Consider the following 26,932-nt stretch of genomic DNA (forward strand, 5'->3'; position numbering starts at 1 on the left):
AACTAAATGCAAGGTTAAGACATTTTCCCTTTGTGTGGAGTCTATGGTACATGTCCCTCATCGTGAGAGCGAAGAATGCAATGCAAACTCAAGACTAGCGCTTAGTCTGTGAACATAATTTTAGTATTAACAAATTACCCCTTTAAACTGAAAAGGAGCCCCAGTGAGATGGGAATTCAGTGGAAATATAGACATGCTTTAATTGAGGCATTAGCATTGCAGGGAGGCGAGGCAGTAGGGAAAATAATGTGGTTCAGGGCCTGTGAGACAGACTATGTAAACGCATGAGTTACACATCGATGTAAGGATAAGTATCAAGTTCGTTCTGCATAACGCTGCATTAGAGACGGGGGCCAGTAGTTACAGCGGGAGTGCTCTTGTGGTAAATTTATAAATGTGACCGGTGGTCCGACTGGGTGACATTTTTGGCTGCGTGTCCCCACTGCGACGGCATGGGATGCTGCATATAAAACCCCTAGACCAACATCCACTTACACAAGTCTGTGTGACAAAAAGTAGAAGCTTGAATTTATAATTTGCAGATAATACAAATAAGAACTAATTGTCCCCTTAACAGGACCATGTCCTTGTTATGTGTATTTCCTACGTATCTCGACTTGCCTATTTAATAATGACAGAAGTACTACATGGATATATAATACCACTCATGGTGCAGGGCGGAAGACCGCCACGATACAGCTTGAGTGAGTGAGTGAGTGAGTAAGTGAGTTTAGTTTTAAGCCGCACTCAGCAATATTTCAGTTCTATGGCGGCGGCCTGTAAATTATCGAGTCTGGACCAGGTAATCCAGTGATCATTAGCATGAGCATCGATCTACGCAATTGGGATACGATGACATGTGTCAACCAAGTCAGCGAGCCTGACCACCCGATCCCCTTAGTCGCCTCTTACGACAAGCATGGGTTTTGAAGATTTTCACGGGTCCAATGCAGCTTGAAATTACCGACGAAGCTGCAAAAACACCCATAGGTTTAGGCCTCAATATAGCAGCCTCTATACTGTCCATACTTCAGGAACACAGTGTGATCGACAGTTCCTTGGTGCGCAATAAAGTCATCAATCAATCCAAGCCTGGGGTAAGACCACAAACCTTCTGTAATGGGTTGAGGAAAGAACCGTGTTTACTGTGAGAGAGACGCCGAAGCATAGGTGAAGTGTGGTGCCCATTATGAAAGGTTAATTCCATGTGTCACACAATTGGAACAAGTCACCAAAACAGTCTCTCCAGAACTTATCAATGTTGCTGGTATGTGTACATACACATCTGTCTCCAAACTCTACTTCTCCACAGGTCTTCTTCAGGATATATTTTATAGCCAAGTAACTGACGGGCACCACTTCTCTCAGACAGCATCCTATTTAACAATTAACCCTTGTCTACGAATTTTGTGGGTCAAGGAAAGACGTCACCCCAGCATCCCAGATCCGTGTTATCAAGTCCTGTTGATGAGGAGGGCTTGAGAGAAGTACTCCTTATCTCACGTATTTGTAGGATTGAGGGTGAACCCAGCCTTCATTGAACGCTAGAGGGGACGGTGCTATCAGTAGCAGTAACATATTGTCACGACGCCATGACGTCACGGCGTCACGACGTCGTATCTTGGGCATGTTCACCTGTTTACCACACCATGATGGTGGGAAGGGTTGTTCTGGCGAATGTTGCAAGTAGCCAACATGTTTTGGTTTGATTTGGTTTGGTTGTTGTTTAACACCACTCACAGCAATATTCCAGCTATATGGCGGCGGTCTGTAAATAATCGTGTCTGGACCAGACAATCCAGTGATCAACAGCGTAAGCATCGATGCATACAATTGGGATACGATGACATGTGTTAACCAAGTCAGCGAGTCTGACCACCAAAGCCCGTTAGTTGCCTCTTACGACAAGCATGGGTTGCTGAAGACCAATTCTAACCGAGATGGGTCTTAGCTAGGGGAACAGTGGCTGTTAGTGTGTCGTTATACCCCGACGTAGGATATATAAGCATCGATCTACACAAGTGGGATACGATGACATGTGTTAACCAAGTCAGCGAGCCTGACCACCAAAGCCCGTTAGTTGCCTCTTACGACAAGCATGGGTTGCTGAATACCAATTCTAACCCGGATGGGTCTTAACTAGGGGAACATGGCTGCTAGTGTGTCGATATACCCCGACGTAGGATGTTGCTTCCAGTTTAGAGCACGGTAAACCAAACTCTATCACCCAGTGACTGGGGTGTTGAGGTAGCCTAGTAGTTCAACTGCTCGCTCTTCACCCCGAAGATCACCAAATGGGTACATTGTGTAAAGCCAATTTTTGGTGTTTCCAGGCCGTGATATTGCTAGAATATTGCTGATACTCACTTACTCACTCAGTGACTGCCTGTATTCACCTCAATCTTAGCATCTATAATTAGCAACTCTGCATATATATGCATTTCATAAAGTTCAGCGGTCTGGTGGTTTCAGGTGGGAATTTTTGTGAGAATTTAAGAGAATAGTGAAATCAAATGTTAAAACAAGATCAAAATATGTGATGAATCTAACATAACTATATATATACCTAATTCATAATGTGTCTGCCGTGTCATCAATGGTGGGAACATGCATGTAAAATGTCGCTTTCATTGATACCGCGTTCTCTGAGATAGTGAGCTATCTTGACGAAAGGTGGAATAAACACTCTAAGTCAACTGTAAACTATATGGACGCTCAGTAACAGAGATAGAGTTTTCTTCTTTTTGGTAACCGCTAGTCTAACATCTAGTCTTTGAAATGAACATATTTTACAGAAAAATTATAAGTTATGTTAATAAAGTGACTAAAAAGGGCCCGAGAGACTTCCTTATTTCAGAAACTGTGGTAATCTAGACGTGCAACACATTCTAGACTTGCATGGGCTGCATTGGGCATACTTGTGAGTGAGTGAGTGAGTGAGTGAGTGAATATTTATCGTCACAACGGCAATATTTCAGACATATCGTGACGAGAACAATTAATATTTATATTATAGATAAATGAAATTAAAAATACAAAGCCCGATGAAGAGAACAGTGAAACTACTAGTGTATTGGGCATATTTGTTTCCGGGTCTGTATGATTAGGTTACGGCATAACGTTAAGTAGTGCTCCCCTACGTCTGGAGTCTGACAGAAGGACCAATCAATGATTCACGTTTGACGTTTGAGGTCTTGTCCCCCTCGGTCTTTTTTCTCTATCTGACAACTTGTCCACATTCTAAAGATTCTATATTTGAAATGTGGGTAATGGCTCGTCTACAAATTGTCAGGTTGGTAGACTAACGCTTAGTCTCTGAATATATATAATTTTGATAGTAACAAATAATCCCAGTTAAATTGAAAAGAAGCCCCAGTGAGATTCAGAAGTTCCTGAACCTGAAGAAATCTAGACTTGCTTCATTTAGGGCTATAGCATTGCAGTGAGGGCTAGGCAGTATGGAAGATAATGCGGCCCAGGGACTGTGAGACAGACTATCAGGTTGGGCGCATTGGTGTATCTGCTTCCTTCCAGCCAGCCATGTACACAAGACCCCCCTCGTGCTGTATTCCCACACAGTCTCAGCCGCCCCAGGGTTGTTCTCAGGGTTCATATCCCAGACCCCTCCCTATCTAACCCTTAACCTCAAAATCTGCTGGGATAAGCAATGTTAGTGGAACCAGTCAATCAGACCCTCCCTGTGTGACCATGTTTACATATGCGGAACCTACGAGCATCGCCCGAGGGCGTGTATGTCGTGATTATAGCCGAGATTTTCCGAACGACCCAGCCCAATGTCTGGTAAAAGACTGCAATTAAAGTCGATTTCTAGAAAAAGTACGACATATCATAGATTATAGATAGTGGGACATTAACACACAAACACAACAATTCATAATTTCTTTTCTGTATTAAATGTTACTTATAAAAGCCGTAATGTTATATGAAAGAAATGGTTGATGCTAGAAGAATATATTGTTTCACTGTTTTATTTTACTTTTTCTGACTTTTCTGAAGCTCAGTCAGATTCCCGATAATATCCAAAACCATAAGTATCCCTGATCTATGTTGGGAAGCTATGTGAGTGTAAATACTTCAGCGTAATCTACATGTGGGGTTTAGCAGTGACCACGAGATCAACGTAATATGTAGTACAGCGTTACATCCCCATCTAGGCGTATGTAAACACTTAGCATTAGAAGCTGACCCTGCCGAGTGTATTACAGGGAGGAGTGGCACGACCCCCAATCATGCTTACACAATACAGCTGCACTTGGTGGCCGGGCAGTTAAAGCAGCACGCTGCCTCCACGTCAACCACGTTTTACACTTTCCTTTGAATCATCTCAGGTTTAATACTATGTCTTAGTATCAACGAATTAAAATATGATATAACATTAACTTAATGTGACCAGAAATCTCATTAATACTCCGCAATTTGCACTATTTCAACCCAAAGAGCTAATTAGTTTCATTCACTTCCATTCATCGGATTTACTGCATCGAAGTCCATTATTGTGTTGCGCGCATTCAGCGCTGTCAGTAGTATATTGGAATAGATCTATGTCCTTCGTATTACCGCATGTTTACTATCTCACGTTCTCAGTTCACGTAACAGGACAAGGCACTGACTGACTGACTGAGTTTAGTTTTACGCCGCTTTTAGCAATATTCCAGCAATATCACGGCGGGGGACACCAGAAATGGGCTTCACACATTGTGCCCATGTGGGGAATCGAACCCGGGTCTTCGGCGTGACGAGCCAACGCTTTAACCACTAGGCTACCCCACCGCCCCCACAAAGCACTGTCTGTTGGGGAGGGGAACAATGATCTTGTGAGTGTTCCAAGTCTCAAAATACAGTTTCCAAAATATGTGATCATATTTACAATTTTAAATGTATTCTGTGTATTACCATAGTCGCCTCATATTGTTTCCATGCAATCATCAACATATGATTTGTGAAATTGGTATAATGTACATAATTTATATGTGGAATGTATCTGTGTATTTTTTTATCTTTGAACCTACTGTGTTTATATTTGTAGTTTGTAGAATATTGGCACTGTTCCTTCATGGAATGCTATACAATAAATATCTTATCTTATCTACAAACAATGTTACATCCATGTATACGATCTACATCCCAAATCACTGTTATCAGTATCACTTTACAAGTTTATATACATAATTATACAGGTTATGTAGTCTGTCCCACAATCTCCGAGGGGCGGTGGGATAGCCATGTGGTTAATGTGTTCGCTCGTCACGCCGAAAACCGGGGTTCGATTCCCCACATGGGAACAATGTGTGAAGCCCATGTCTGGTGTCCCCCGCCGTGATGTTGCTGGAATATTGCTAAAAGCGGCGAAAACCCATATTCACTCACTCATTCACAGTCTCCGAACCCCAAGTATATTCCCTTCCGCCCAGCTCTTTATAAATGAGACTAGCCTACATTTTCCTCAGGCTCAGAATCTCCTATCTCACTAGTCACTTTTCCATTTAAACTATTATTCAGAGACTAAGCGTTAGTCTAAGGTTTATAGACCCGCTACACTCACAGCAATGTCACTTACATGGATAAATACAAGTATTTCCTATCACGGCACACCAATATCGTGGTACGTTGTGTATCCTTCCAAGTACACCTGTTTTGTAGGCTGATACTGGAGTATGAACGAGACGCCACGAATACACGTGGAAGATTGCTGTATGTAGCTTACAATAACAAACAGTTCTGTCTCTGATGCAGCGATAACTGCAATAAGCTAATATATGATGGCGGGAGCGCTGCAGTCGAGTGTCCAAAATTATCCATCTCTCTTCCCTTCTCTCTACGCAAATAGTTTCATTCTCAGTACGCTCTTACCTCTCTCCTGACAACATATGTGCTAAATATTTATCAGACATCAGCATCTGACTGTCAGTGACTGGTCGCTGTATTCATTTTCAGGACCAAAGGTGACAGAGATGAAGTCTCCAGCAACGTCAACGAAGAAGCAGTGAGGGAGAAAACATTATTTTTTCACAAATATATTTTCAGCATTTTATAGAGTTCTGATCGACTGTACAGTCCGTCCTCGTTAATAGCCTCATATCCGTTCGTGACACCTTCCTCGTACTGGGAACTGGTATTGCTGTAGCCTACAGCTTGACGTGTATTGTCAAGGGTCAACAGTTATAGAAACCAGTCAAATGAATTTACCAATCTAGGCTCCGTCTCTACATGATGATAAATAGCAATGGCCATGGGGTTTAAGTGAGTGGAACTGGTATTTACGACTCTTCCAGCAATATTGCTGGAATGTGGAGTGGAAATAGAAAATACCTTTATACAGTAACCATAATAACCAGGTTGGGAAATGAACCCGACCGTGGCGAGCGAACACAGTGACAACAGAGCTACTCCATCACACCTTTTTAAACGAATCGACGTAGAAAGTGAGTGATTAGGGTTTTACTCCAATTTCAAGTGAGCGAGTATGGTTTACGCCTCTTTTTAAGCAATATCCCAGCAATATCACGGCGGGGGACACCAGAAATGTGGGGATTCCAATATCAAACAATACCATGGCTGACACGAACTGTCGTTCCAAGAGAGAACCCTTGACATGGGACTCAGATTGACATCGTACAGCACACACCCATGGTACTGTCGACAGCACAACTGATTCTTCCAAGCAATCCCGGTATTGTCAGGAATGGTCTGTGACGGTCAGGCCTGACCCGGGGAACAAAGTGGACTTGATTCAACCACCATCTTCACAATACACACATTCAACTTCAGTGCATCTTGATGTACAACAAGTGATGATAACAGATCTTTGTATTGAGCTTTTAATGAAAGAAAAAAACATTCTGTGTAATAATCTCCCCCATGTTTTACATCAGTAATCCAATACACATATGCAGGAAGTAGAAATGGTTAACATAAGGTAATACGTGCTGCTACCGCTAACTGGGTGTCCGTATAATGCACATTTGGTCCCGTGCCCTCGCCTCGGTTCATACCACAACCGATCCTCTAATCTCAACACTATGCCTGATATATAAGCTACGCAAGAACGTTTACATAAACATGAAAAATTAGACAAGGTACGATCTATACAAAAAGTGCTACATGAAACGAAATATATCAATGAAAAGTCCTATAAAACAGTTTGTTTCATAGGTGTAGTAAACAAGAAACGAAATATATCAAAATTAAAATTATGTGAAACTGACTATTCCAGATTGCCACGAAACGAAATATCTCAAATGAAAAGGTATGCGACACTGCTTGCTCCAGATGTGGCGCTCGTGCCACAAAGCTGATTGATGACAGACTTCAAGTTGTTTCGAGTGTGTGTGGTCGTGGCATATCAAGGACCTTCTAAGTCATTATCATACAGTGGTCACTTTATTACTTGGTCACTATCACAGGCACCTTATCAGAAACATAGACCCCCTTATCAGTTCTTTTCGTGCCTTGCGGATTCGAGAAAAACGTTTGGAGTTGTAAAATAAAAGTTATCTGTACAGGTGAACGGGATGGTGGGTTTGAGGCCATTTCTAGCGTTGCTCCTGTCATACTACGACGGTGAACCGTCATACTTTGTACCCATGGAATTCGAATTGGGGCTGACAGTCAAGGATCCAACTATATACGGCCATTCCACCAATGATAATACGTTCTCTTAGTCGTACCGCTTTGAGAATCCTGAATCCGCCTCTGAGATGCGTTCCTGTTTGAACATAGGTGTTATCTGTCTTGGTGTAAGACGATACATGAATATGTTATGGTACTGTTCCAGAGGTGGTCCTTTTATCACCTACTATGTCTGGCGCGGTCAGATAGCGGGTGTGTCTGTACTCAACGATTGTGTTCGCGACCTCGCTCAACCACCACAACGTTCACTTTGCGAGGCTCATTTTCACACACTCGAACTTCGTTATCAACAAAACAGAGCAATATCGCCATTATCATCCCCGGAATACTGTCCACAACAAGATTGAAGTAATCCATCCACGAGTCGGCAGACGACACACGAATCGTCTGACCGCCATTGTTGTACACGATCACCAAAAGGTAGAGATCTGCCGATGTACACAACGTCAAAAACAGGAGACATTTAATGGTTCCTTGTTTAACAAGTTTAAATTCCGGCACATCTTCATCAATCAGTCCCCTAAACGCTGCATACACGCAGACGATGAAAATACAGAACGCTATCAACACGCATGCCAGTTTAGGAGCATCCGTTATCCAGTGGGTTGCATGTGGAATCTGACCGTCGTCGCAGACGTCAGTTGAAAGGACGAACGTCACGGTGAGGGCCCACGCCGTCGCAAAGACGACAGGAATTCCGAGGCCAACTAAGTACAACACTATGACCCGTCTGCCTTTGATTATATCGCCCAGCACTGCAAAGAGATAATATACTCCAAGCACAGCGATCCATGAGTACACTGATAACTCGGAGAATCGTGTTACCGAATTCGCACATTTACAGACAACAGGGTGTCTCCAAACTGTCGTCTGCTGGAAGTCAGTTTCAAAGCGCCAGACGATAACGTCAACCAAACTGACGACATATTTCATCATTGTGGATAAGAACATTGGAATGAATATCTTGTATCTCTGAGTTTTTGCTCGTACACAGCACCCATATAAACACACAGCCACAAACAATGTTAAGATTGACAACGATTTCAGAACATATCCAAGAATCTCCATCGCTGTGACTTCATCCATCTCTGAAACACCTGTGTATCTGGGCGCCAGGCCAGCCATCTCCATCGTATAGTTAATACAACGTGTGTAATCCGTTAGTCCGTCCCCGTCGCTTTCAATCCGCTTCAGGATCTTACTTTCCGTCTCAGCAGCTGAACTTTTGGTAAAACCGACCCATGTGGAGGTTGGACCACACGTCCGGTAAGCGTACCGCCTTGAAATAAATCCCTTCAATTCAGGACAGCGTTGCCTCACAGTCATGCCCGGGAGGGCGGGGGGCCAACACAGAACTCCATCGAAACTGGCTCGGCAAAACCTCTCCACCTCTGCCCACGAGCCCCGAAGCGTTTTTAAACAAGCGGCCAGGCGCTGGTACGCTCTGGCATCACTGGTTGCCATGGTTACTTGTCAGCGCGGCATTACAAGTTGTGTATAAAGATATGGTCACAGATATCAACACTTGTATCTCCGGGTTCACAGAATGAACTGCGGATGTTGATGAGAGAAGTATCCCGTATCAGCAAACCTGTCTTGGTTTATCTCAGCCTCCTTTAGAGTGCAGCATCTCGTGCCACGATCCAGATTGGACGCGATAGACGCCTGTGTTTCATCTCTCAGCTCCCTGAAACAAACAGCTTTTTATGTCAACGATTTGATAATTTACAGCCCCCTCGAGCCATATACACGGCCGCGACCGGAGACCATTCAAAACAATCGGGGCTTAATTTAAACAGTTTGAAAAGTAATTTCTTTATCGCCATGTGTTTGGTTTCAAGACACGTGATCCGTCCCATGTCGATGTACATTACCCAGATGTTATGACACATGGTAATTTCACTGTGTGAGACAGTGTTCTGAGGTCTATCGTCAACCACCTGCTGAGAAAGTAAACTGCGATGAACTTAAGCACCCAATGATGTGATTACATGCGCATCTCTTTGATGAATCCAAGTTAAAGCGACGAAGACTGAATGAAACTTGCCGCTGGTGTATGGCAAGCCGTTTTCACATTTATTAAGAAATACTGATATCTTAAATTCTTTTAAAGATATCTTGAATGAAAATAGAAATATCTTGAATTAAAGTGAAGATATCTTGAATTGACGATATATCGACAGGACATAGTTATAGCAACTGCAATAAAATTCACGATAGCACGAAATGATTAAGGATATTATGAAGCACTTCACTGAAGATATAATTATCAATGGCACCTTGAAAAGAATTGTTGATATCTTGAATTGAATTAGAGATATCTTAAAGTGAATTAAAGATATCTTAGAGATAATGTATTGAAAACTTACTGATATCTTAAATTGTTTTTAAGATATCTTGAATTGAATTCAAGATACAATGTTTATCGAATTGAAGATATCTCTAATTGAATTGAAGAAATCTGTAAAGTATTTGTCAAAATGTATAAATCATTTCAAGATATCTTGAATTCATTTCTAAACACTATGATCGCAATTGCTTTATTGGTGAGCACATTTTGAGATATCAGTAATTCTATTTGTATATCAGAAATTAATAAAGATATCTTCAATTATTTTCCGATATCTTTAAAACATTATTGATATCTTGAATAGAATACAGATATCTTTAAAACAATTGAAGAAATCTTTAATTAATTTCTTAATAAATGTGAAAACGGATTGCCACTTTTCGATGTTAGACTTGTATTGTACAAGTACCCCTCTAGGAGGACTTTTCGATGTTAGACTTGTATTGTACAAGTACCCCTCTAGAAAGACCGGATGCGAGCAGTAATAAAAATTCAATAAAAAACGTTTATGATAATAATAATGAATTACACAATGCATTAAATAATGTCACCGTAATATTTCGCATTTCGAATATGTTTTACCCTAACCTTATATATGTACATATACATGTTCAGTTTTGTTAAAGAGTGTAAATGACTATATGTAGACTGTTTGATCCAATCGATAGTAGTTACATATTTTTATTTCATGAAGAAAGTTCATCCTGCCGTGGGGCACATCGTAATTATATGCAAAGTTTAGATAATCCAACCATACGGTAGTATGTACAAATCTATAGAAAGGTGAAATAGATGTAACGCATGTAACACCGATATATAGCATTTGTCTCTCAAAGATCTCAGTTTGTTCCGATTCATTTCTCCGTAATTCACTGAGCACCTGTTGTGCTGATGGACCACGGAACTAGATAATGATGGTTTACAACACTGTTTGGATACACTGTAACCTTTACCTATTGGAGGTGTATCACGCGAGGCTACCGTGCCAGTAGCCGTTGTCATTATCGGTACTCCTCTATATACACACTTAAAAGGCTTTGTATATATACCAGTGACTTACAGGAAGTTTAAACTCGGAACATAGTAGCAACAATCCTATTAGTAAGCCTGGCCAAACTTGCAAAGTTACATCTGTTTGCACTAAATGAGTATGTTTTTGCGACACTTGTAGCAATATTTTAACAATATTACGGCGAGGGACACCAGAAATGGGCTTCACACATTGTATTCATGTAGGGACTCGAACCCGGGTCTTCGGCGTGACGAGCGAACGCTTTAACCTCTATGCTACCCCCGCGCCCCCAACACCAAGAGACTGGTGTGTCGACAAACGTTAATGCCCAGACCATATGATGTTATGGGGGGGGATTTGTTAGAAACAGAATATTTTGTCACACGCCATTTATAGACGTTCTGAGAAAGAGCTGAATACTTTCATATCCGGTATGTCTATCGGAAATGAGAGCTTTTATATTATTTTTTTATAAAACATAAGGAAAAAATATATGCAGTATGTTCATGCAGTTTATAATACAACCTGCCTTTGCCACCCCTCAATGAATATCAACCGATTGTTACCGGACCAAAACAGATGTCGGAATCCTGGTAAAGTTGTGTACATGGATCCCGTCAGTGGCAACAACTTTCTTTCAGGGGCTAACTAAATTAACTTATTGTTTTATGTAAACCCCAAAGTTTCACTGATGACTGTTACACGGACTGGTATCGCAAATGAGAACCGCCAAATTCAGAAAGGATCAACAAGAGGCATTACTTGCGTAAGATGAAAGCTGGGTGATAGCGTAGCAGTACTCCCCAGCTGTCCGCGCCACACAACCCCCTACCTGCTGGAGGCGAGTGAAGATGCCCCACTCCACCATATAGCCATTGAAATCAACACCAGTACTTCTCCGTTAAACAGGCATGGACAGCCGCCTGTCAGCGATAATGGAAGAATGTTAAAAGATAGCCACATATCTAGTCTTTATTGAATAATTACCCCAATAATGGTCAATTAATGAGTATTACACTCATTAGACCAGGCTCATTTTGGAATTGGAGCCGAACCATTGCATGCCCTTAGCGGTCCTGGGAAACAGACGCCAGGTTTTCTACACACACCGACCTGTGGACGTCCTTGCCTAGTGTAACACGTAGTCCCCGAAATAAAGTTATCTTACTTCAAAATATTCATTTACAAAATATAAAACAACTTGGTGTCCCAAGCAATGCTTACTTTCAGATCTAGACTTGCTAAGACGTTCAGTTGGACTCCTTTCTCAATTTATTCTTTTGCTTCTGTGAGACCAGTGGATGCGCTTTAAATCATACATTTATCTATAAGAAGTATATGTGACGGGTGCAAATTGGTTATGACACGACTGTTGATATACATTGCTCTAGATGTTTTCTGGGATTTTACCATTTTATGAATGTAAATGTCTCTTCATGTTTTCTGAACTTGACAGGATACAGAGAGTAATTCAGTTGGTTTGACGTACGGGTTACATGAGCAGTGACATTTCAGATGTAATAAGGATTAACTAGATCGTGGAACAGGCACGAGTTGTAAAATACCCAAGGACGGATTCATTACACGTTTTCTGAGTATCAAAATATACATTAATCTTGTTTGTTTACTTGCGGCATGTTTTTATTACACATGCATATCATGTTTATTTGTAAGGAATCTAGCAACAACAATACCAGCTCAGATAGATGTATGTATAGTTGAGCTACATGGCTGATTGGTCTCCGTCTGTTAAATACCAGTACAGGTCTAATTGATGACGTTATGGTGTTTGCTGTCACGACAAAGCTGACCCTGGTCACACGTCGAGATAGACTAACGCTTAGTCTCTGAATATGTTACAGTATAATTTTGATAGTAACAAATAATCTCAGTTAAATTTAAAAGGAGACCCAATGAGATGGGAGATTCAGAACCTGAGGAAATGTAGGCTTGTGTCGTCTAGGGCTTTAGTCGTGCAGGGAGGGTTGGACAGAAGGGAAAATAATGTGGTTCAGGGGCTGTGAGACCACAAAGAGATTACGTAGGCAGTCATGCCACAAACTCATGGGCGACGGAAACCCTACTTATCTGTTGATTTTTGATATAATTGACTTTCATTTGAACAAATCTGAGGTGCACGATAAATTAAGTTTAAAATTTGAACTGCATTGGCACTTCGTTCGTAACGAATATTCCTACATGATGTTATATTTACTAATATAATTGGAACAACAAATTTTCAAAATACGGCTGATAGACATGTTGTTTATGAATAAGAATGTCTTTTCTGACAGGAACATGGTGAGGGTCATTTCCAATTTGCAAATTCATTCCCTACCCATCCTTATCATTGAAGGATTTCACACAGATTTACCCAGACAGCCATTTTACAGACTGTTGCAGGAAGGGCTTATGGTTTAACATACATAATCAAACTTAACAACAGTTCTTTCAGTTTGAATTCATGACAAACAAACTCAGATAAGATTTGAAACAAGAGTCACACACCAACATTTCACCAAAACATCTTTGGGACCCGTTAAGAACTTAGATACACCTATTCATTCAAAATACAAATACTATACAATTACAAATGCACCTGAAATACTGGTACCAAAATACTGATGAAGGAAAAGAACGTCTAAATGTCCATTTACTTTTTGTTTTTTAAATTAACCCAGCTTATTCTACATTGAATATAACTGGCCAACTTTAAAGACATCTTGCGGTTTTGTTTTGTTTTGTTCCAATGCTCTGTAAACAAAACGCTTCGAAGTTACTGCTACCTCATTAAATAAACGGTGAGTGAAAGCATCAGAGTCCATAAGACTGCGATGGCTCCGTATCGTATCCCCGAGCGAGTGCACTGTTTTACGCAGCTATACAGTATTACAGTAGCGTTACATCACCAACGCGTTAGCCTGGTGTCAGTTCGCAGTGATGGAGATTGGTGAAGCCCATGACCATGGGTATGGTGTCAGTTCGCAGTCATGGAGATTGGTGTAGCCCATGACCATGGGTATGGTGTCAGTTCGCAGTGTGATGGAGGTTGGTGAAGCCAGTGATGGAGATGAGCCCATGACCATGGGTATGGGGTCGGCAAAGCAAGAAATAACATTTTTCGGACTCGAACTCGCGATCAGTATTTCCTGCACGCTTAAAGGGGTGTAACTCTACACAGATAATTCCCAACGACAACTAGCCCCTGATATCACTTCTGGCACGAGTCTAGGATATGTACACATTTTCATTCTATAGATTTTGATTTTTACTCAGATTCTAACAAACTAACTGTTTGGACATACCTACTGAATGTCATGAAAGCAAATAATGTTTATTTCTCATTTTAAAGAATTCTTGTTGTCTTTGTTATATGTCGAAATACTCGAAATGCTTCACAGTACAATAAATCATGATGTATTGTACTGTGAAGCATTTCGAGTCAGGGGTCAGCTAAAAACAAGTTTCTTTTTAATCTTTAATCCTCACAAAGACACGAGGGCCTGTGGTTCCATTGCATTAATTGACTGTAAAATTTTGGAATATTGTTGAAAGCGGTGTATAACCCACATCGCTCATTCCCGTGAATGGCATACGCATACGCAAGAAAAGGCTTGACTTAAATCAGTCATACAGACCCTGAAAGAAATATATCCAAAAAAGACCATGCAAGTCTAGAATATGTGGCAAGTCTAGATTTCCACAACTTCTGCAAATAAAGAAAGTCTCTAGTTTAGGATTATCTGTATGAATATTTTTAGTAAAATATGCTTATTTCAGAGACTAGACGATAGTCTTGCTGGAGTTATACGTGGTGCTTTAATACGGAGACCTAGTTACACAGCAAGCGGCAGCGCTCACCATCTTGAACATGTTAACGTACGTGTGTTGTGCGACCTTGCGATCACAGTGCCAACAGATATCCTCATGCATAACAGGCGGCGAGGCTTCCTGGTCCATTACTTGGGGGAAACAAGAAGGCGTTTTTGTATGTTTGTACACATCTGGGAGAGTTACGCGAGGCTTTCAAATAACAACACTATTTCACGCTGCGTGTAACCTTTATACCTTCAATGCACGATGTAGTTGTGAAATGATCATATGTTTATACTTATGAAGGATTTTGTTGGATATTTCATATATTCCATGTGTTATGTTTGTTCCATGGATGTATTACTGTATCAGGCAACAGAGTAGGATTTTACGACGCATCAAGAAACACCTTCAGAATACTGTATCACAGTTCCTCGTGTCTGAACTCAACTTATTTCACGCAAGGCTGCAAGGCATATCATCTCTTTATGTACGAAAATGACTTAAAAATAGTCGGAATGGATATACAGAAATTAACAATATATTTTTGATAGAACCCAAGGGCATTTTTAAAACGTTTGGTCCAAACAGGAGATCATACCCTTTCATATGCGAACGTTAAGCAGGTGCTTCCCACAATATCTCAAAATGTATGTTCACGAGTTCATGTGTTCACGTGCTGCAAAGGCACCAAGCACTTTGGTGTATTAATTTCATAATTGCAGGGCCGGCACTGCAGTTTTCTAACTGATTTAAAAGACGACGGTACTAAGAATGAACTTTTCTTGATAATTCAACGCTTGATTGCCAGTATGACAGATGTTATCAGTGCGAGGGGTGGCTACACCAGTTATGTTGTGGTCGCAAGTTGTTGTTCATGCAATCACATCAATCATTATTTGAGAATGAAAAAAAGATGTTTTTATCAACTTCTTTATTTGTATTTTTAAACACAACTTTACTTCTTTCTCCTTCTCTCTCATTCCCAGTTTGAAAGGACACAGTTCTCCCATACAACCGAAGAGAATCTTTCCAAAATAGTGTAGTTTTCAAAAAACAAATTTCTCAACCATAAGTTAAGAGGAGGATTATCGTGACATATATATTCTAATTGGTAGGCTATCGAAAGGTCATGTGACCTGAGTTCGGTCCACCTCTTTGATGGGTTCTCAGATAGTAACTGCTGGGTCATGTGACCTGAGTTCGGTCCACCCCTTTGATGGGTTCTGTGTAGTGCGGCTGCTGGGTCATGTGCCCAGAGTTAAGCTGGTTTTATTGCTGGGTTCTCAGATAGTAACTGCTGGGTCATGTGACCTGAGTTCAGTCCACCCTTTGACTGGGTTCTCAGGTAGTAACTCGCTGGGTCATGTGACCTGAGTTCGCGTCCTCCCCTTTGATGGGTTCTCAGATAGTAACTGCTGCGTTTTGAAATAAATATTCAAGGTACATACATGAGTTCATTCACATTCTCTTAAACAACATTAGTTGAAGTAAACGTTGGGTTCTCAGATAGTAAGGGGCGCTGGGGGATGGCGTTTTGAAAAGGTTATTCCCCACAAGGTACATATATTCAGCCCATTTCTGGTGTCCCCGCCGTGATATTGCTGGAATATTGCTAAAAGCGGCGTTCTTTGTTCCAGTCAGTATCTCTTCAAAAAAGAAAAGAAACTCATAGGAGATAACGAGAATGTAGAGTTTATGCTTATTCAAGAAGCATCGACTACAAATGCAATATTTCGAATGAACAATGCCAGCAACATGCATGTTCGTTAAATGGTGTAGTGCTCAAACGCAATAATTCTAACAGTAGACGCTTTACACAGCAATATTGATGAGACTGCTCTAAACTGTCATGGAAAGGAACCTAAACACGTATTGCACGTGCAAGATGTGACTGTTAAAAGTCAACATTATTTTATACATTTGTCAACGTATTAGAAGTGGGAGAATGCCGACACAATCGCCCTCGGACGTCTTCAAGCTGGAGAGTCTGTTGTCTGCAGTTGCACGTTATTTCAACATCTACCAGAACACTACACTCCACAGCACCATACATCATTATTGGGATCGTCGGAAACCCGTCTCAATTCAACCAAAGATTGTCCCCGAAGTGGGGGTCGAACAGTCACGCCCTCTGCACAAAGTCGCTACATCCTACTGTTTCATCTACTTCATCAACATGCTTCTACCACCTACACTGCAGGAAGTGTGTCTGGTTTAAGGTGTTATGTAGTCTGTCGTACAGACCCTGAAGCAAATATATCCAAGAAAGCCCACGCAAGTCTAGAAAATGTGGCAAGTCTAGATTTCCTCAGCTTCAGAAATGAAGAAAGTCTCAGGGCTCCATTTCATTATATATATATTTTTTTTACTATGAACTTTCTTCAGTAAAATATGTTCATTTCAGAGACTAGTTGTTAGTCTAGGTGTTATACAAACAATCAGGAAGTGTCTGCGAGAGATGGAAACTAGACCCAGAAGACCAGCATTGGTCCCTGTTTTGAGACATTTATATTCTCGACATTGCGAAAAAGTAAACCTTTTAGAACAACGTCATAACGGGCTGACGTCATGGCTCTGTTCAAAATCGTGCTTTCTCTCCTGACCAAAGTTCCTTGCAGCCAGCCGAATACCTACGCCACAGCCAGCTGTATGTGATGATTCGTCACATCTTACACAGCATGTGTTTATCACCTGTTCCTGTTCACCTGTTTGAACAGCCTACATTTTAAAATAAACATATGGGATCTTGAACTTTCATTGAGAAAATGTCCAGAAGCGTGAAAAACTATTTCCACTTCATTTCCACGGATCCACTTGCTGTCATGTCATGGAAGCCATACGAGCACTGGCATTATGGTCGCTTTCATACATAAACTATATATTGAACGCCTCACTAACCCAGTCGTTGAAACATATATCAGAACAGTACGTAAAGCACAACGACATACTTCCATTAGGCCAGACTGCTCTGGTTGTAGATAACACGTTGTTTACAAAACGTCCGGTCCGAAGATGTGTAAATTAGCCTGTATTAGCGGTGTAATGCTAAGTCAGTACAACGTCGGACTGTGGTTACCTCCCCAGGGAACTAACGTATCCTTGATGACATCGCGCTCTCGTTACCGTCAAACAAGATGGCGCATTCACACAGGTGGCATGTGGTCTTGTGCACAGAGCCTAGGTCGCAAATCACTTGGTTAAGCAACGTTGTCACTCAGCGTCCTTGGATGGGTGACTGTGTTCGGCAGCTTGACTCCTAAGAGTGTCTAGATCTTAAGTCCTGCCCCACAACGAAGCACACGTGAAACGTGTGTGATATACGTGATTAATTGTCTCTGTACACCCAGCAGTGAATGGCTACCCGTTGGGATAAGTCACGTGACTATTAACCTTCCAGTTTCTAGAGCCGTTATTAACGTCCATTATGATCTTCAACTAGGCCTGTATTTCACAACTTTCAAAGTTTTTTACTGCGATTTCTGACGGCAGCCATTATGCAGACTATAGATGAGTGTTTACCTGCAATGCATCATGGATAATAATTAGGGGATTCCCCTAAGTTAATCATGGTTTAATGACGGGACCTTTATTAGAGGCATACTTAGTTAATGGGTGTTTAAATAAGGGTTTATACAACCGTATTTAAACACTTTATTAACTAATCAAACATTAAGAATTTAATCAATGATTAGTGTTTAATTGATGATTACATAATTACGCGTTGATACAACTGGGTCCTGTTTACAAAGGACTGTTAACACACAAGTAGTGTTTCAGCGTCAACAGTAGCAGGTGCTCAGAATATTTCACGTGTTCATGCTGACCCTGCACTATTTGACCTGATGTAAATAAACGCGCCCACTACAAGCTATAAATGCGGGAGATTCTAAGATTGGAGACTGTATACTGAAGCCACCTGACTTAACGGTAAATATATCAGCTGATCTGAACTGATTCTTGACATTTTATAAATTAATTAAAATACATATGCATGACGTATCTGATAAGTGTTTCCTGATGTCATACTTTCATCTAAAAATACGTGCTGATTTATCGTAATATAATGATTGAATAAATTAACTGAAACAGTTTTGTAAATTTCATTATAAAATATGTAACGATTTGCTGATTTCATTTAGGAATACCTTAATATTATAGTGTAAGACCTTCATTTAATTAAGATTTGATTCATGTGTCACTTCTTCAGCATTATGTAAATATCATGTTGTAGTGCCTTCATTAAGATGGAATTATTTAATTATTAACGAAAGGTTTTTCGTAGTAACATTCACTATTTATAATTCATTTGAGAATATATCTATTATGTATTTGTAATGATTTGATTTTTACTGAAGAATAACTTTTACGTGTGACAATTTCACTAATAGATAATTAATTCTCCTTATGTTGCACACGGGACCGTAATACTTTATACATAAACTGAAATGAAACGAAATTTCTAATTTACCATAAGAAAACCAGGAATTTTGTTTGGTCAAGGGCGGAGTGCAGTATGGATATGAGGGTGCTGGGAGTCCTGGTGTGCTTCGTGTCAGCCTGTGTGCTGTGCGCGAGGGTGAAGCCTTACGACAGGTGAGTCTCGACAGCCTGTACAATAGTTGATACCGATTAATGGAAATAGCTGCTTGTGTGTGCGTGCAACTCATCCCCACTCAACAAACTATCCTTTGGTATATTACCAGTTCACCGATGGTGGCCTGTTTGCCCCTTGCACATTCACAGATTGTTAAAAGCAAGAATATTTAATTAAGGGCACTGCCACCACATTTCAAAAAAAGGGACAGTACACGAAACGTATTTTAACTATAGTATGCTCCTGGGCTGGTTTAAAGATGTTTCTTAAACATTTCCATATGGAGCAGTGTTTTTTTCATAGAAACAAACTGTTTAAATCATTTGGTTTATATACTCTCTATAAAAATAAAACACAACACAGAAATCGATAATCTAATGATATTTGTAACTGACCTGTGGCAGTATTTATTTTACTACCGTGTCATTTGCTTCTATTTCACATTACACCGCCGTTTTCTTTACCCACAGTTTTATCAGGTATAGGCTTCATCTTAGTAATACATTGAATGATACCACTGTCAAGTATAAAATCCCAAAGTAACATTGAATTTTAAAATACTTAACAAATAAAAGTTACAAATTTAAATACCGGTATATTTGAAAATCACGAATTTGGTTTTATTTTGTAAATATTTCCATAAATAAATTGACTGGCTGGCAATAGAATGGGTGGGGGGGTGTACTGTTAAATCAGTCATTTCATGTCACCTACCTGCTCGAACCTGTGTGTGTAATGAGATTTTCTTTATTGATTCGTTCCTTTTGGAAACTGCTTTGTCATTCCATGATTTATAAATTGATTTAGCCGTTGAATTACATGTCTAGCAAAATTATTTCATAAAATAACTAACCCTATTAGTCACCTGGCGAAATTACTCAAAGGTTTAGTCATTTCACGGTCCAAAGTCAACATATGTTGTTTGTTGAACTGCTTTTTGTTATTACATACTATGAAAAACACTAGCAGTGTGTGATTCAGTGTACGGCATTCTTAAGAAATATACGTCAGAAATTATTTCTGTTATCGGTTGTCTGTCCATATATATGCGAGAAATATGAACATGGTTTCAAAGATTGATGTAATTTCATCTCCAGCTTCAAACTTGTGAAAATTACTGCCGGATCGTCGCAGCGCTTGGATAGGATTTTACAACAGCTTCCCAAGGTAGGTGACGCGTACTCAGCCTTCAGAGATGACCGGGTTTGAGGGCATGGTACCTTTCGGTAAGGAGACAACGAGCACATGTCACCATGATATATAGGTAGGAATAAATACAACATACGTAACCCATAACATATAGGTAGGAATAAATACAACATACGTAACCCATAATATATAGGTAGGAATAAATACAACATGCGTAACCCATAATATATAGGTAGGAATAAATACAACATGCGTAACCCATAATATATAGGTGTGAATAAATACAACATACGTAAGCGCGTAGGACTGACAGTGTGTATGGACAAGATGGTTCTGGAGCGTAGGACTGGCACTGTTCTAGGGCGTGGTACGTGTCATCTGCATCACAGTGGTCGGGACCAAACTGGTGTAGAGTGTTTCAGAACGGGATACACACACAGTCTAAAACAGTGTTTTAGATCAAACTCGCGTAGAGTGAAAAATGAAGCATACAACTTTATGAATGACAACTTCTTGTTTTTGCATTGAGTGACGTTTCGATGTAGATTCTTACACCGTTATCAAGCTAAAATCTACATGGAATCGTCGCTTTATGCAATTACAAGAAGTTGTCATCCATAAAACGGCATGCTTCATTTTTGACTCAACAACTTTGAGAATGCCGAGCCAAGTCTTTCAGAACAGCACAGCCTAAAACAATATTTTGAAAACAACAGAAAGATAACAGTTAGTTACTTGAGGACAATACAAACAGAGGCATGTTGGTGGAAAAGAATTTATGTGGGGTAAACCTTCTCATTCACTATTGTTTTCGCCGTTTTCTTTTTCAGATTGACGACATAAATAGGAATCCTAATGACAATACCGTGATTGCCATAGTAAAACCAGATGATCTGACAGAGGTTGTTCAGACTGTCTCAGAAGAACATGGTGACCTTGAGATATTAGAAGACAATTTACAAGAGTGAGTGACCAATGTGTTAAAGAAATTATTCCATGTTTTCTTTTATTTATTTGGTTGACCATGACTGTTGTTTGTACACACAATAAGTATATAACACACTATGGATTGTATTGTCTTACTAGTTCTGTCGATGAGGAATTTCGTCACCTCGACATGAGAAGACGCAAACGAGCAACTCTGAATTTGGACGATGCAATTAAAGAATATCTGAAGCTTGATGAGGTATGGTGGTAGAATTGGTCGCATGGCAACGTGGTAACTTTTCTCAAATGAAAACAAACAATACGCCAACGACACGTGTACCAGATTGAAATTATGTGAATTAAACTGCCAGGTAATAAAGTTACCTGCCTTGTCTATATCATTTAGGTGTAAGACATTGCGATTCAGCAGTATTCCTCTTATTCCTTAAGGGGCAGTAGGGGAGCCTAGTCATCAAAGCGTTCGCTCGTCACGTAGAAGACCCGGATTCCATTCCCTACATGGGTACAATGTGTGAAGCCCATTTCTGGTGTCCCCCTCCGTGATATTGCTGGAATATTGCTAACGACGAAAAAGCATACTCACTCACTCACTGTTATTCCAGAACAACTGACACTCCAGTGCCACTCGTGATAGTATATGTTGATAGTGTACGCTTGGCTTTCAGATATACGAGTTTCAAGATCGGGTAATTAAATCATGTAACGACTTTGTAAACGTGGAAAAGAAAACTATAGGTTACTCGGAAGAGAACAGGACCATCAACGTCATGAAGGTGAGACCTCAGTCCATAGATTATGCGAGCGTACCTATATGAAATGTCATGAAAGTAAGACTCAAGTCCATACGACATATAGTACAATAACATAGATCAGGCAATGAATATGATACTCTAGCCTATTGAATACAGATTCCAGTAGAGTGTACAATATCGTATGGATGAGATAGGAAGTCAGTATCTTATACGTGAAATCCTGGTCAATGCCACGAATGTGAGAAATCGGTCTATACAATGTCTGTTGGTTTTGCCCTTCCAAAGCGTAATTACAAAATCGGTGTAAGCATCATTGTGACATCTCGTAGTTGATTACATCGCATCCCAATTGCGTAGATCGATGCTCATAATGTTGATCACTGAATTGTCTGGTCCACACTCGATTATTTGCAGACCGTCGGAATAGCGCTATAATATTACTGAGGGCGGCTTGAGACAATAAACAAACATACTTGATTAAATATTTATATCTCTCTTTGATATTGACGTTCAGGGATGCAGTATTTGACATCATGGAGAACCACGATCACGATTATGCATCGGTAATACAATTTCCAAAAATCAGCTTTATAAAGTAGAAAACTGGTAGCCTTTCTATTCTTACATGAATGTGTCTGGCGTCAAGCACAAGCCATTTCATAACGGACTGGTTCTGAAATGGCGGCAATGAGATCAGCTGTAAATTCAGCCCTGATACTATGATCTCAACATCTTTGAAACAACATTTAATCCTGGCAGATATTCCCAAAGAACCCAGGCCGAAACAGGAAAACAATCTTCATCGAGAGCGGAGTGCACGCCAGGGAGTGGCTGTCTCCTGCCACAGCCAACTACATCATCTACCAGGTACTGGAGACTCGGCACTCTTAACACATCCTCGTCCCCAATGATAACATGTGCTGGACTAGAGTAGGTTCTGACCATTAAACAGTACCTGTAAACAGCTGACACTGTAACTTACGGAAGCCTATTAGGGCCATCAAATTTGTATTTCTTGCAAATACCAAATGCTATGTTGAAATATGAACGTAATATGTTGCATTTTTAAGATTCTAGATTAAATATTCAATGTATGCTAGAATATAGGGCTACTATGTTGGAAGTTCATATTTCTATTCCACATTAAAGTAATTCAGTTGAATTTCAAAAGCAAAAGCAAATTAAAGCAATTACCTTGTATTTCGGCATAGTATCATGAATTTTCGAAATACTATCTTGAAATGATATGGTTGTATATCATTATGGTTCTGTAGCATCACATCTCTGTGTTTTTCTTCATGTTTCAGTTGGCATGTAACAAGAGCAACGCTGACATGACTCAGTTATTCGACTGGGAAGTTGTGTCCCCTGTCAACCCTGACGGGTATGAATTCACACATTCGGTAGGTTCTCTCACAGAGCAATGATAGCGTAACACTGTCTGACCAGGTAGACCTAATATTTAGATATACAGAGGAAATATCGTCATTAGCTTGCTTTCGAGTATATAATTACACAGCTAATATGCGTTGTGGATCCAAACAACTCGACCGTATTTGTGGCACAGTAGTGACTACAAAGGGAGGCCACTCTGTAATTTATTTCCTAAGCTGGTTGGTTGAGCCTTATTTCTGACCACCATTTCAAAATTATGATCAAAGATGGGGTTTTTTTTCATTCCCAAAAGTCTTTATTTCAAATGGGAAAATTATTCAAAATCTGTTGAATTATCAAAATGTACGCTTACGTGGTTCCCGTTTTCAAAGGGTTATCGGTACTGGAGGAAGAACCGCCAGAGGAACCCTCGGTCTCACTGTGTTGGGACAGACCTCAACAGAAACTTTGGAACAGGATTTGGACAAAGTACGTGATATAGGACACACAGGGCCGTAGTTAGACCGGGGGGCAGATTACTTTATATGCATCAAAGTATTGATATAACACTCTTTTAAAATTGATAGTGCCCCCCCTTATTAAGAAAAGTTAACTACGGCCGTGACGCATGACTGCTGTAGCTCTAATGGCGCTTATGGAACGGCACAGTTGGACTTTTACCATTACATTTTGTCAGTGAACGTATAATCTTTTTTCGTTTTAGTTTTTTGGTATCCAACTTTATCTAACACCTTGGACCATCTACTTATTTTCTTACCAGATGCAATATTTCACTTTTGGGGCTTAAAACGTTTCCGACATAATTTGGACAAATCCTTCGCTATCCATAGTGTATTTGGGTTGCTTTGGAGCAGTCAGGAATCCCAACAATGACCCTCATGCACAGCTGGATCACAGGTTTTCGGATGTCCGTTTTCGGAAGGCCGTGTTAATTCGCACAGAAACAAGGCGGGTAGCGTCACACAGACATTGTACATACACAGATGATGGCTGTTCAAGATAACGTTGTCTCTAATAAGTTAGTTACATGTTTTGCAATTGTTCATATGATAATCAAAACAGTAAGGTATCTGCTTAAGCTTCCGAAATATCATAACACCACGATACTAAAAAATGCACGCAATTAATTAAGAGTGACATGAAGGTACAAGATGTAATAGCACGTGTTGCACAGGGGGATCAAGTGGACAGACCTGTTCAGAAACCTACAGGGGTCCATACGCCTACTCAGCACCCGAGGCGAAGGTCCTGAAAGACTACATCCTAGATACCCATGAGGACATCCTCAGCTACCTGTCAATACACACGTACGGCCAGTACTTCCTGCTTCCTTGGGGCTACAAGAAGAAGCTCGTGGCTGACAACGACAAGCTGGTGAGGTGATATTGTACAAGCAGGATTAATGAAACTCCTTTCATCTGTCTGAGTGAGTGAGTTGAGCTTTATGCTGCTTCTGAAATATTCTGCAGTATCACGGCGGTGGAGACTAGAAATTGACTTCACAATTTGTGCCAATGTGGAGAATCGAACCCAGGTCTCCGCGGACGTGCTGAGGGGACAAATTAGCCACTAGGCTACTCATCCACCCACTTCTCCTCCCACCCCTCCGCCTACCAGTCATCTACTGAACAGTTTCTGACCAATTCTTTCATAGACAAGAACATGAAGGCGTGACATGTTTTGTGGATGGAAAACTCTTCATTGTCAGTAAATGACCCGTTGAACGTACAATTAGCCATGAGATGTCGTCATGAACTTTAATGACGTTTCCATCCATACACATGTTTGTGTGTTTATATTTTTCTTATTCATAATTGCCCCATCGAATACTTGTACAAACTGGTTTGCTAAAAGAAGAGAGAAAAGAAGGGCAGAAATAGTTTTATTTCAGACAGGTTGTGGAATTGCTTTGGAAACAGTCAATGAAATATTAATAATTAATGGCTGCTTGTAATGCGCTCCGTCCATCCGTTGATGCATGCTCGAAGCATTAGCATCATGTTTATCCCAGCCAATTGGTCCGTGTGCACTTCACACTTCCTGTGTCAGGTCCCTGGGGGTATACAACCCAAAGCCACCACCACAACAGTAATGAGATAGGTTGATATACAAAAAACACCTCTATTTAAATGAGCAAACCTCTTACTTTCATGCTGGCTTTCTTTCCCTTGGGATACTCTTTCAAGAAGGTGTGTTAATTAGCTTCTAATCTACTTTCAGACTTCCCTTGCAAAACTGCCGAGAAAGCAATGGGTGTTTCATTCAGGATAGGATCTGCATATTCCATGCTATGTAAGTGTGTCTTTAAAGCTATCTTGAAGCATCTTCCCTGGGTCCGGGAGGTCGTTGGTTTGTCGCAAGCATTCCAACCTACGTTAAAAGATGGTGCTTGCCGTTACCATTCCAGGCGCTCGGGATTGAGCACCATTATCCTGGGCTAGTGCAAGCACGCACACACGCACATGCACACACACAAATGCACATCGCTATATAAGTGTAATAATCTTGAACGTTATGTACATACGTTAAACCCTATTTCACCTCAGCTCGGTCTCCCAGTCTTTCTATCATACATAGTAAAAACAACTGATCTCACACTACTGTTCTTACGCCCACTGTCCTTCATTGTTATCACCCAGTTCATGCTATTGGTTTCAGACCCTGCCGCAGGTATAACAGCCGACTTTGCCCGCGACAAGGCCAAGGTCGCCCGTTCCTACACGTGGGAACTGATGCCAAGGTCAGGCAGACGACTATCTGGTTTCTCTCCAAGTGAGAACCTCGTTCCCTTCTACACCCCAATCATCTGGCGAGGGCTGCGCGCATACGCCTTGGCGGTCGCAGACGACGTAGGAATCACCTCAGAAGATGTTTATGTGGCGGGGGACGTAGTGCCGCCGATACCCAATCCTTACCCTGGCAGTATTCAGGAAGCCTCTCGAAACAGTTAGCATATACCCAGCACTGTTGCAAGTTCTACTAAATGAAATCGTGCTTAAATTTGTTTATTATTTATTGAGACAATGGTTTGCCTGGTCTATTAGGCCATCCTCATTTTTTTCATGTTTCTCATCTCCAAACTGGTGCTGATGAGGGGCGGGCGGGCGAAAAAAAATATAAAAAGCGAAAAAAAAAGAAAAGAATAGAAGCAGTTTGCCATCTTCTTTTCAAGCTGGTGACAGAAAATGACCCTCCTACAGTACCTAGACCATAAAAAGAGGCTTTTCTTATTGTGAGAATCCTTTTTTCTCAATTTTAGACAGTTC

General features: G+C 40.7%; 2 protein-coding genes across 2 annotated transcripts; one reads left to right on the plus strand and one right to left on the minus strand.

Moving 5' to 3' along the window:
* Nucleotides 1-6,825: 6,825 nt before the first annotated feature.
* On the minus strand, nucleotides 6,826-9,037 carry LOC124291350 (vasoactive intestinal polypeptide receptor 2-like). Its single transcript, XM_046728331.1, has one exon. The coding sequence runs from the start codon at nucleotides 8,974-8,976 to the stop codon at nucleotides 7,855-7,857; it is 1,122 nt and encodes a 373-aa protein (XP_046584287.1). The 5' UTR covers nucleotides 8,977-9,037; the 3' UTR covers nucleotides 6,826-7,854.
* Nucleotides 9,038-19,341: 10,304 nt separating this feature from the next.
* LOC124291302 (zinc carboxypeptidase-like) lies at nucleotides 19,342-25,949 on the plus strand. The gene is made up of 10 exons (XM_046728275.1): nucleotides 19,342-19,421; nucleotides 20,520-20,589; nucleotides 21,402-21,535; nucleotides 21,658-21,757; nucleotides 22,185-22,292; nucleotides 23,031-23,138; nucleotides 23,579-23,674; nucleotides 24,038-24,134; nucleotides 24,841-25,040; nucleotides 25,887-25,949. The coding sequence occupies exons 1-10, from the start codon at nucleotides 19,342-19,344 to the stop codon at nucleotides 25,935-25,937; spliced, it is 1,044 nt and encodes a 347-aa protein (XP_046584231.1). The 3' UTR covers nucleotides 25,938-25,949.
* Nucleotides 25,950-26,932: the final 983 nt, after the last annotated feature.

The sequence above is a fragment of the Haliotis rubra genome, unplaced genomic scaffold (genome assembly GCF_003918875.1).
Source record: "Haliotis rubra isolate DU_JTF1 unplaced genomic scaffold, ASM391887v1 Scf49, whole genome shotgun sequence".
In the NCBI taxonomy this organism is placed as follows: domain Eukaryota; kingdom Metazoa; phylum Mollusca; class Gastropoda; order Lepetellida; family Haliotidae; genus Haliotis; species Haliotis rubra.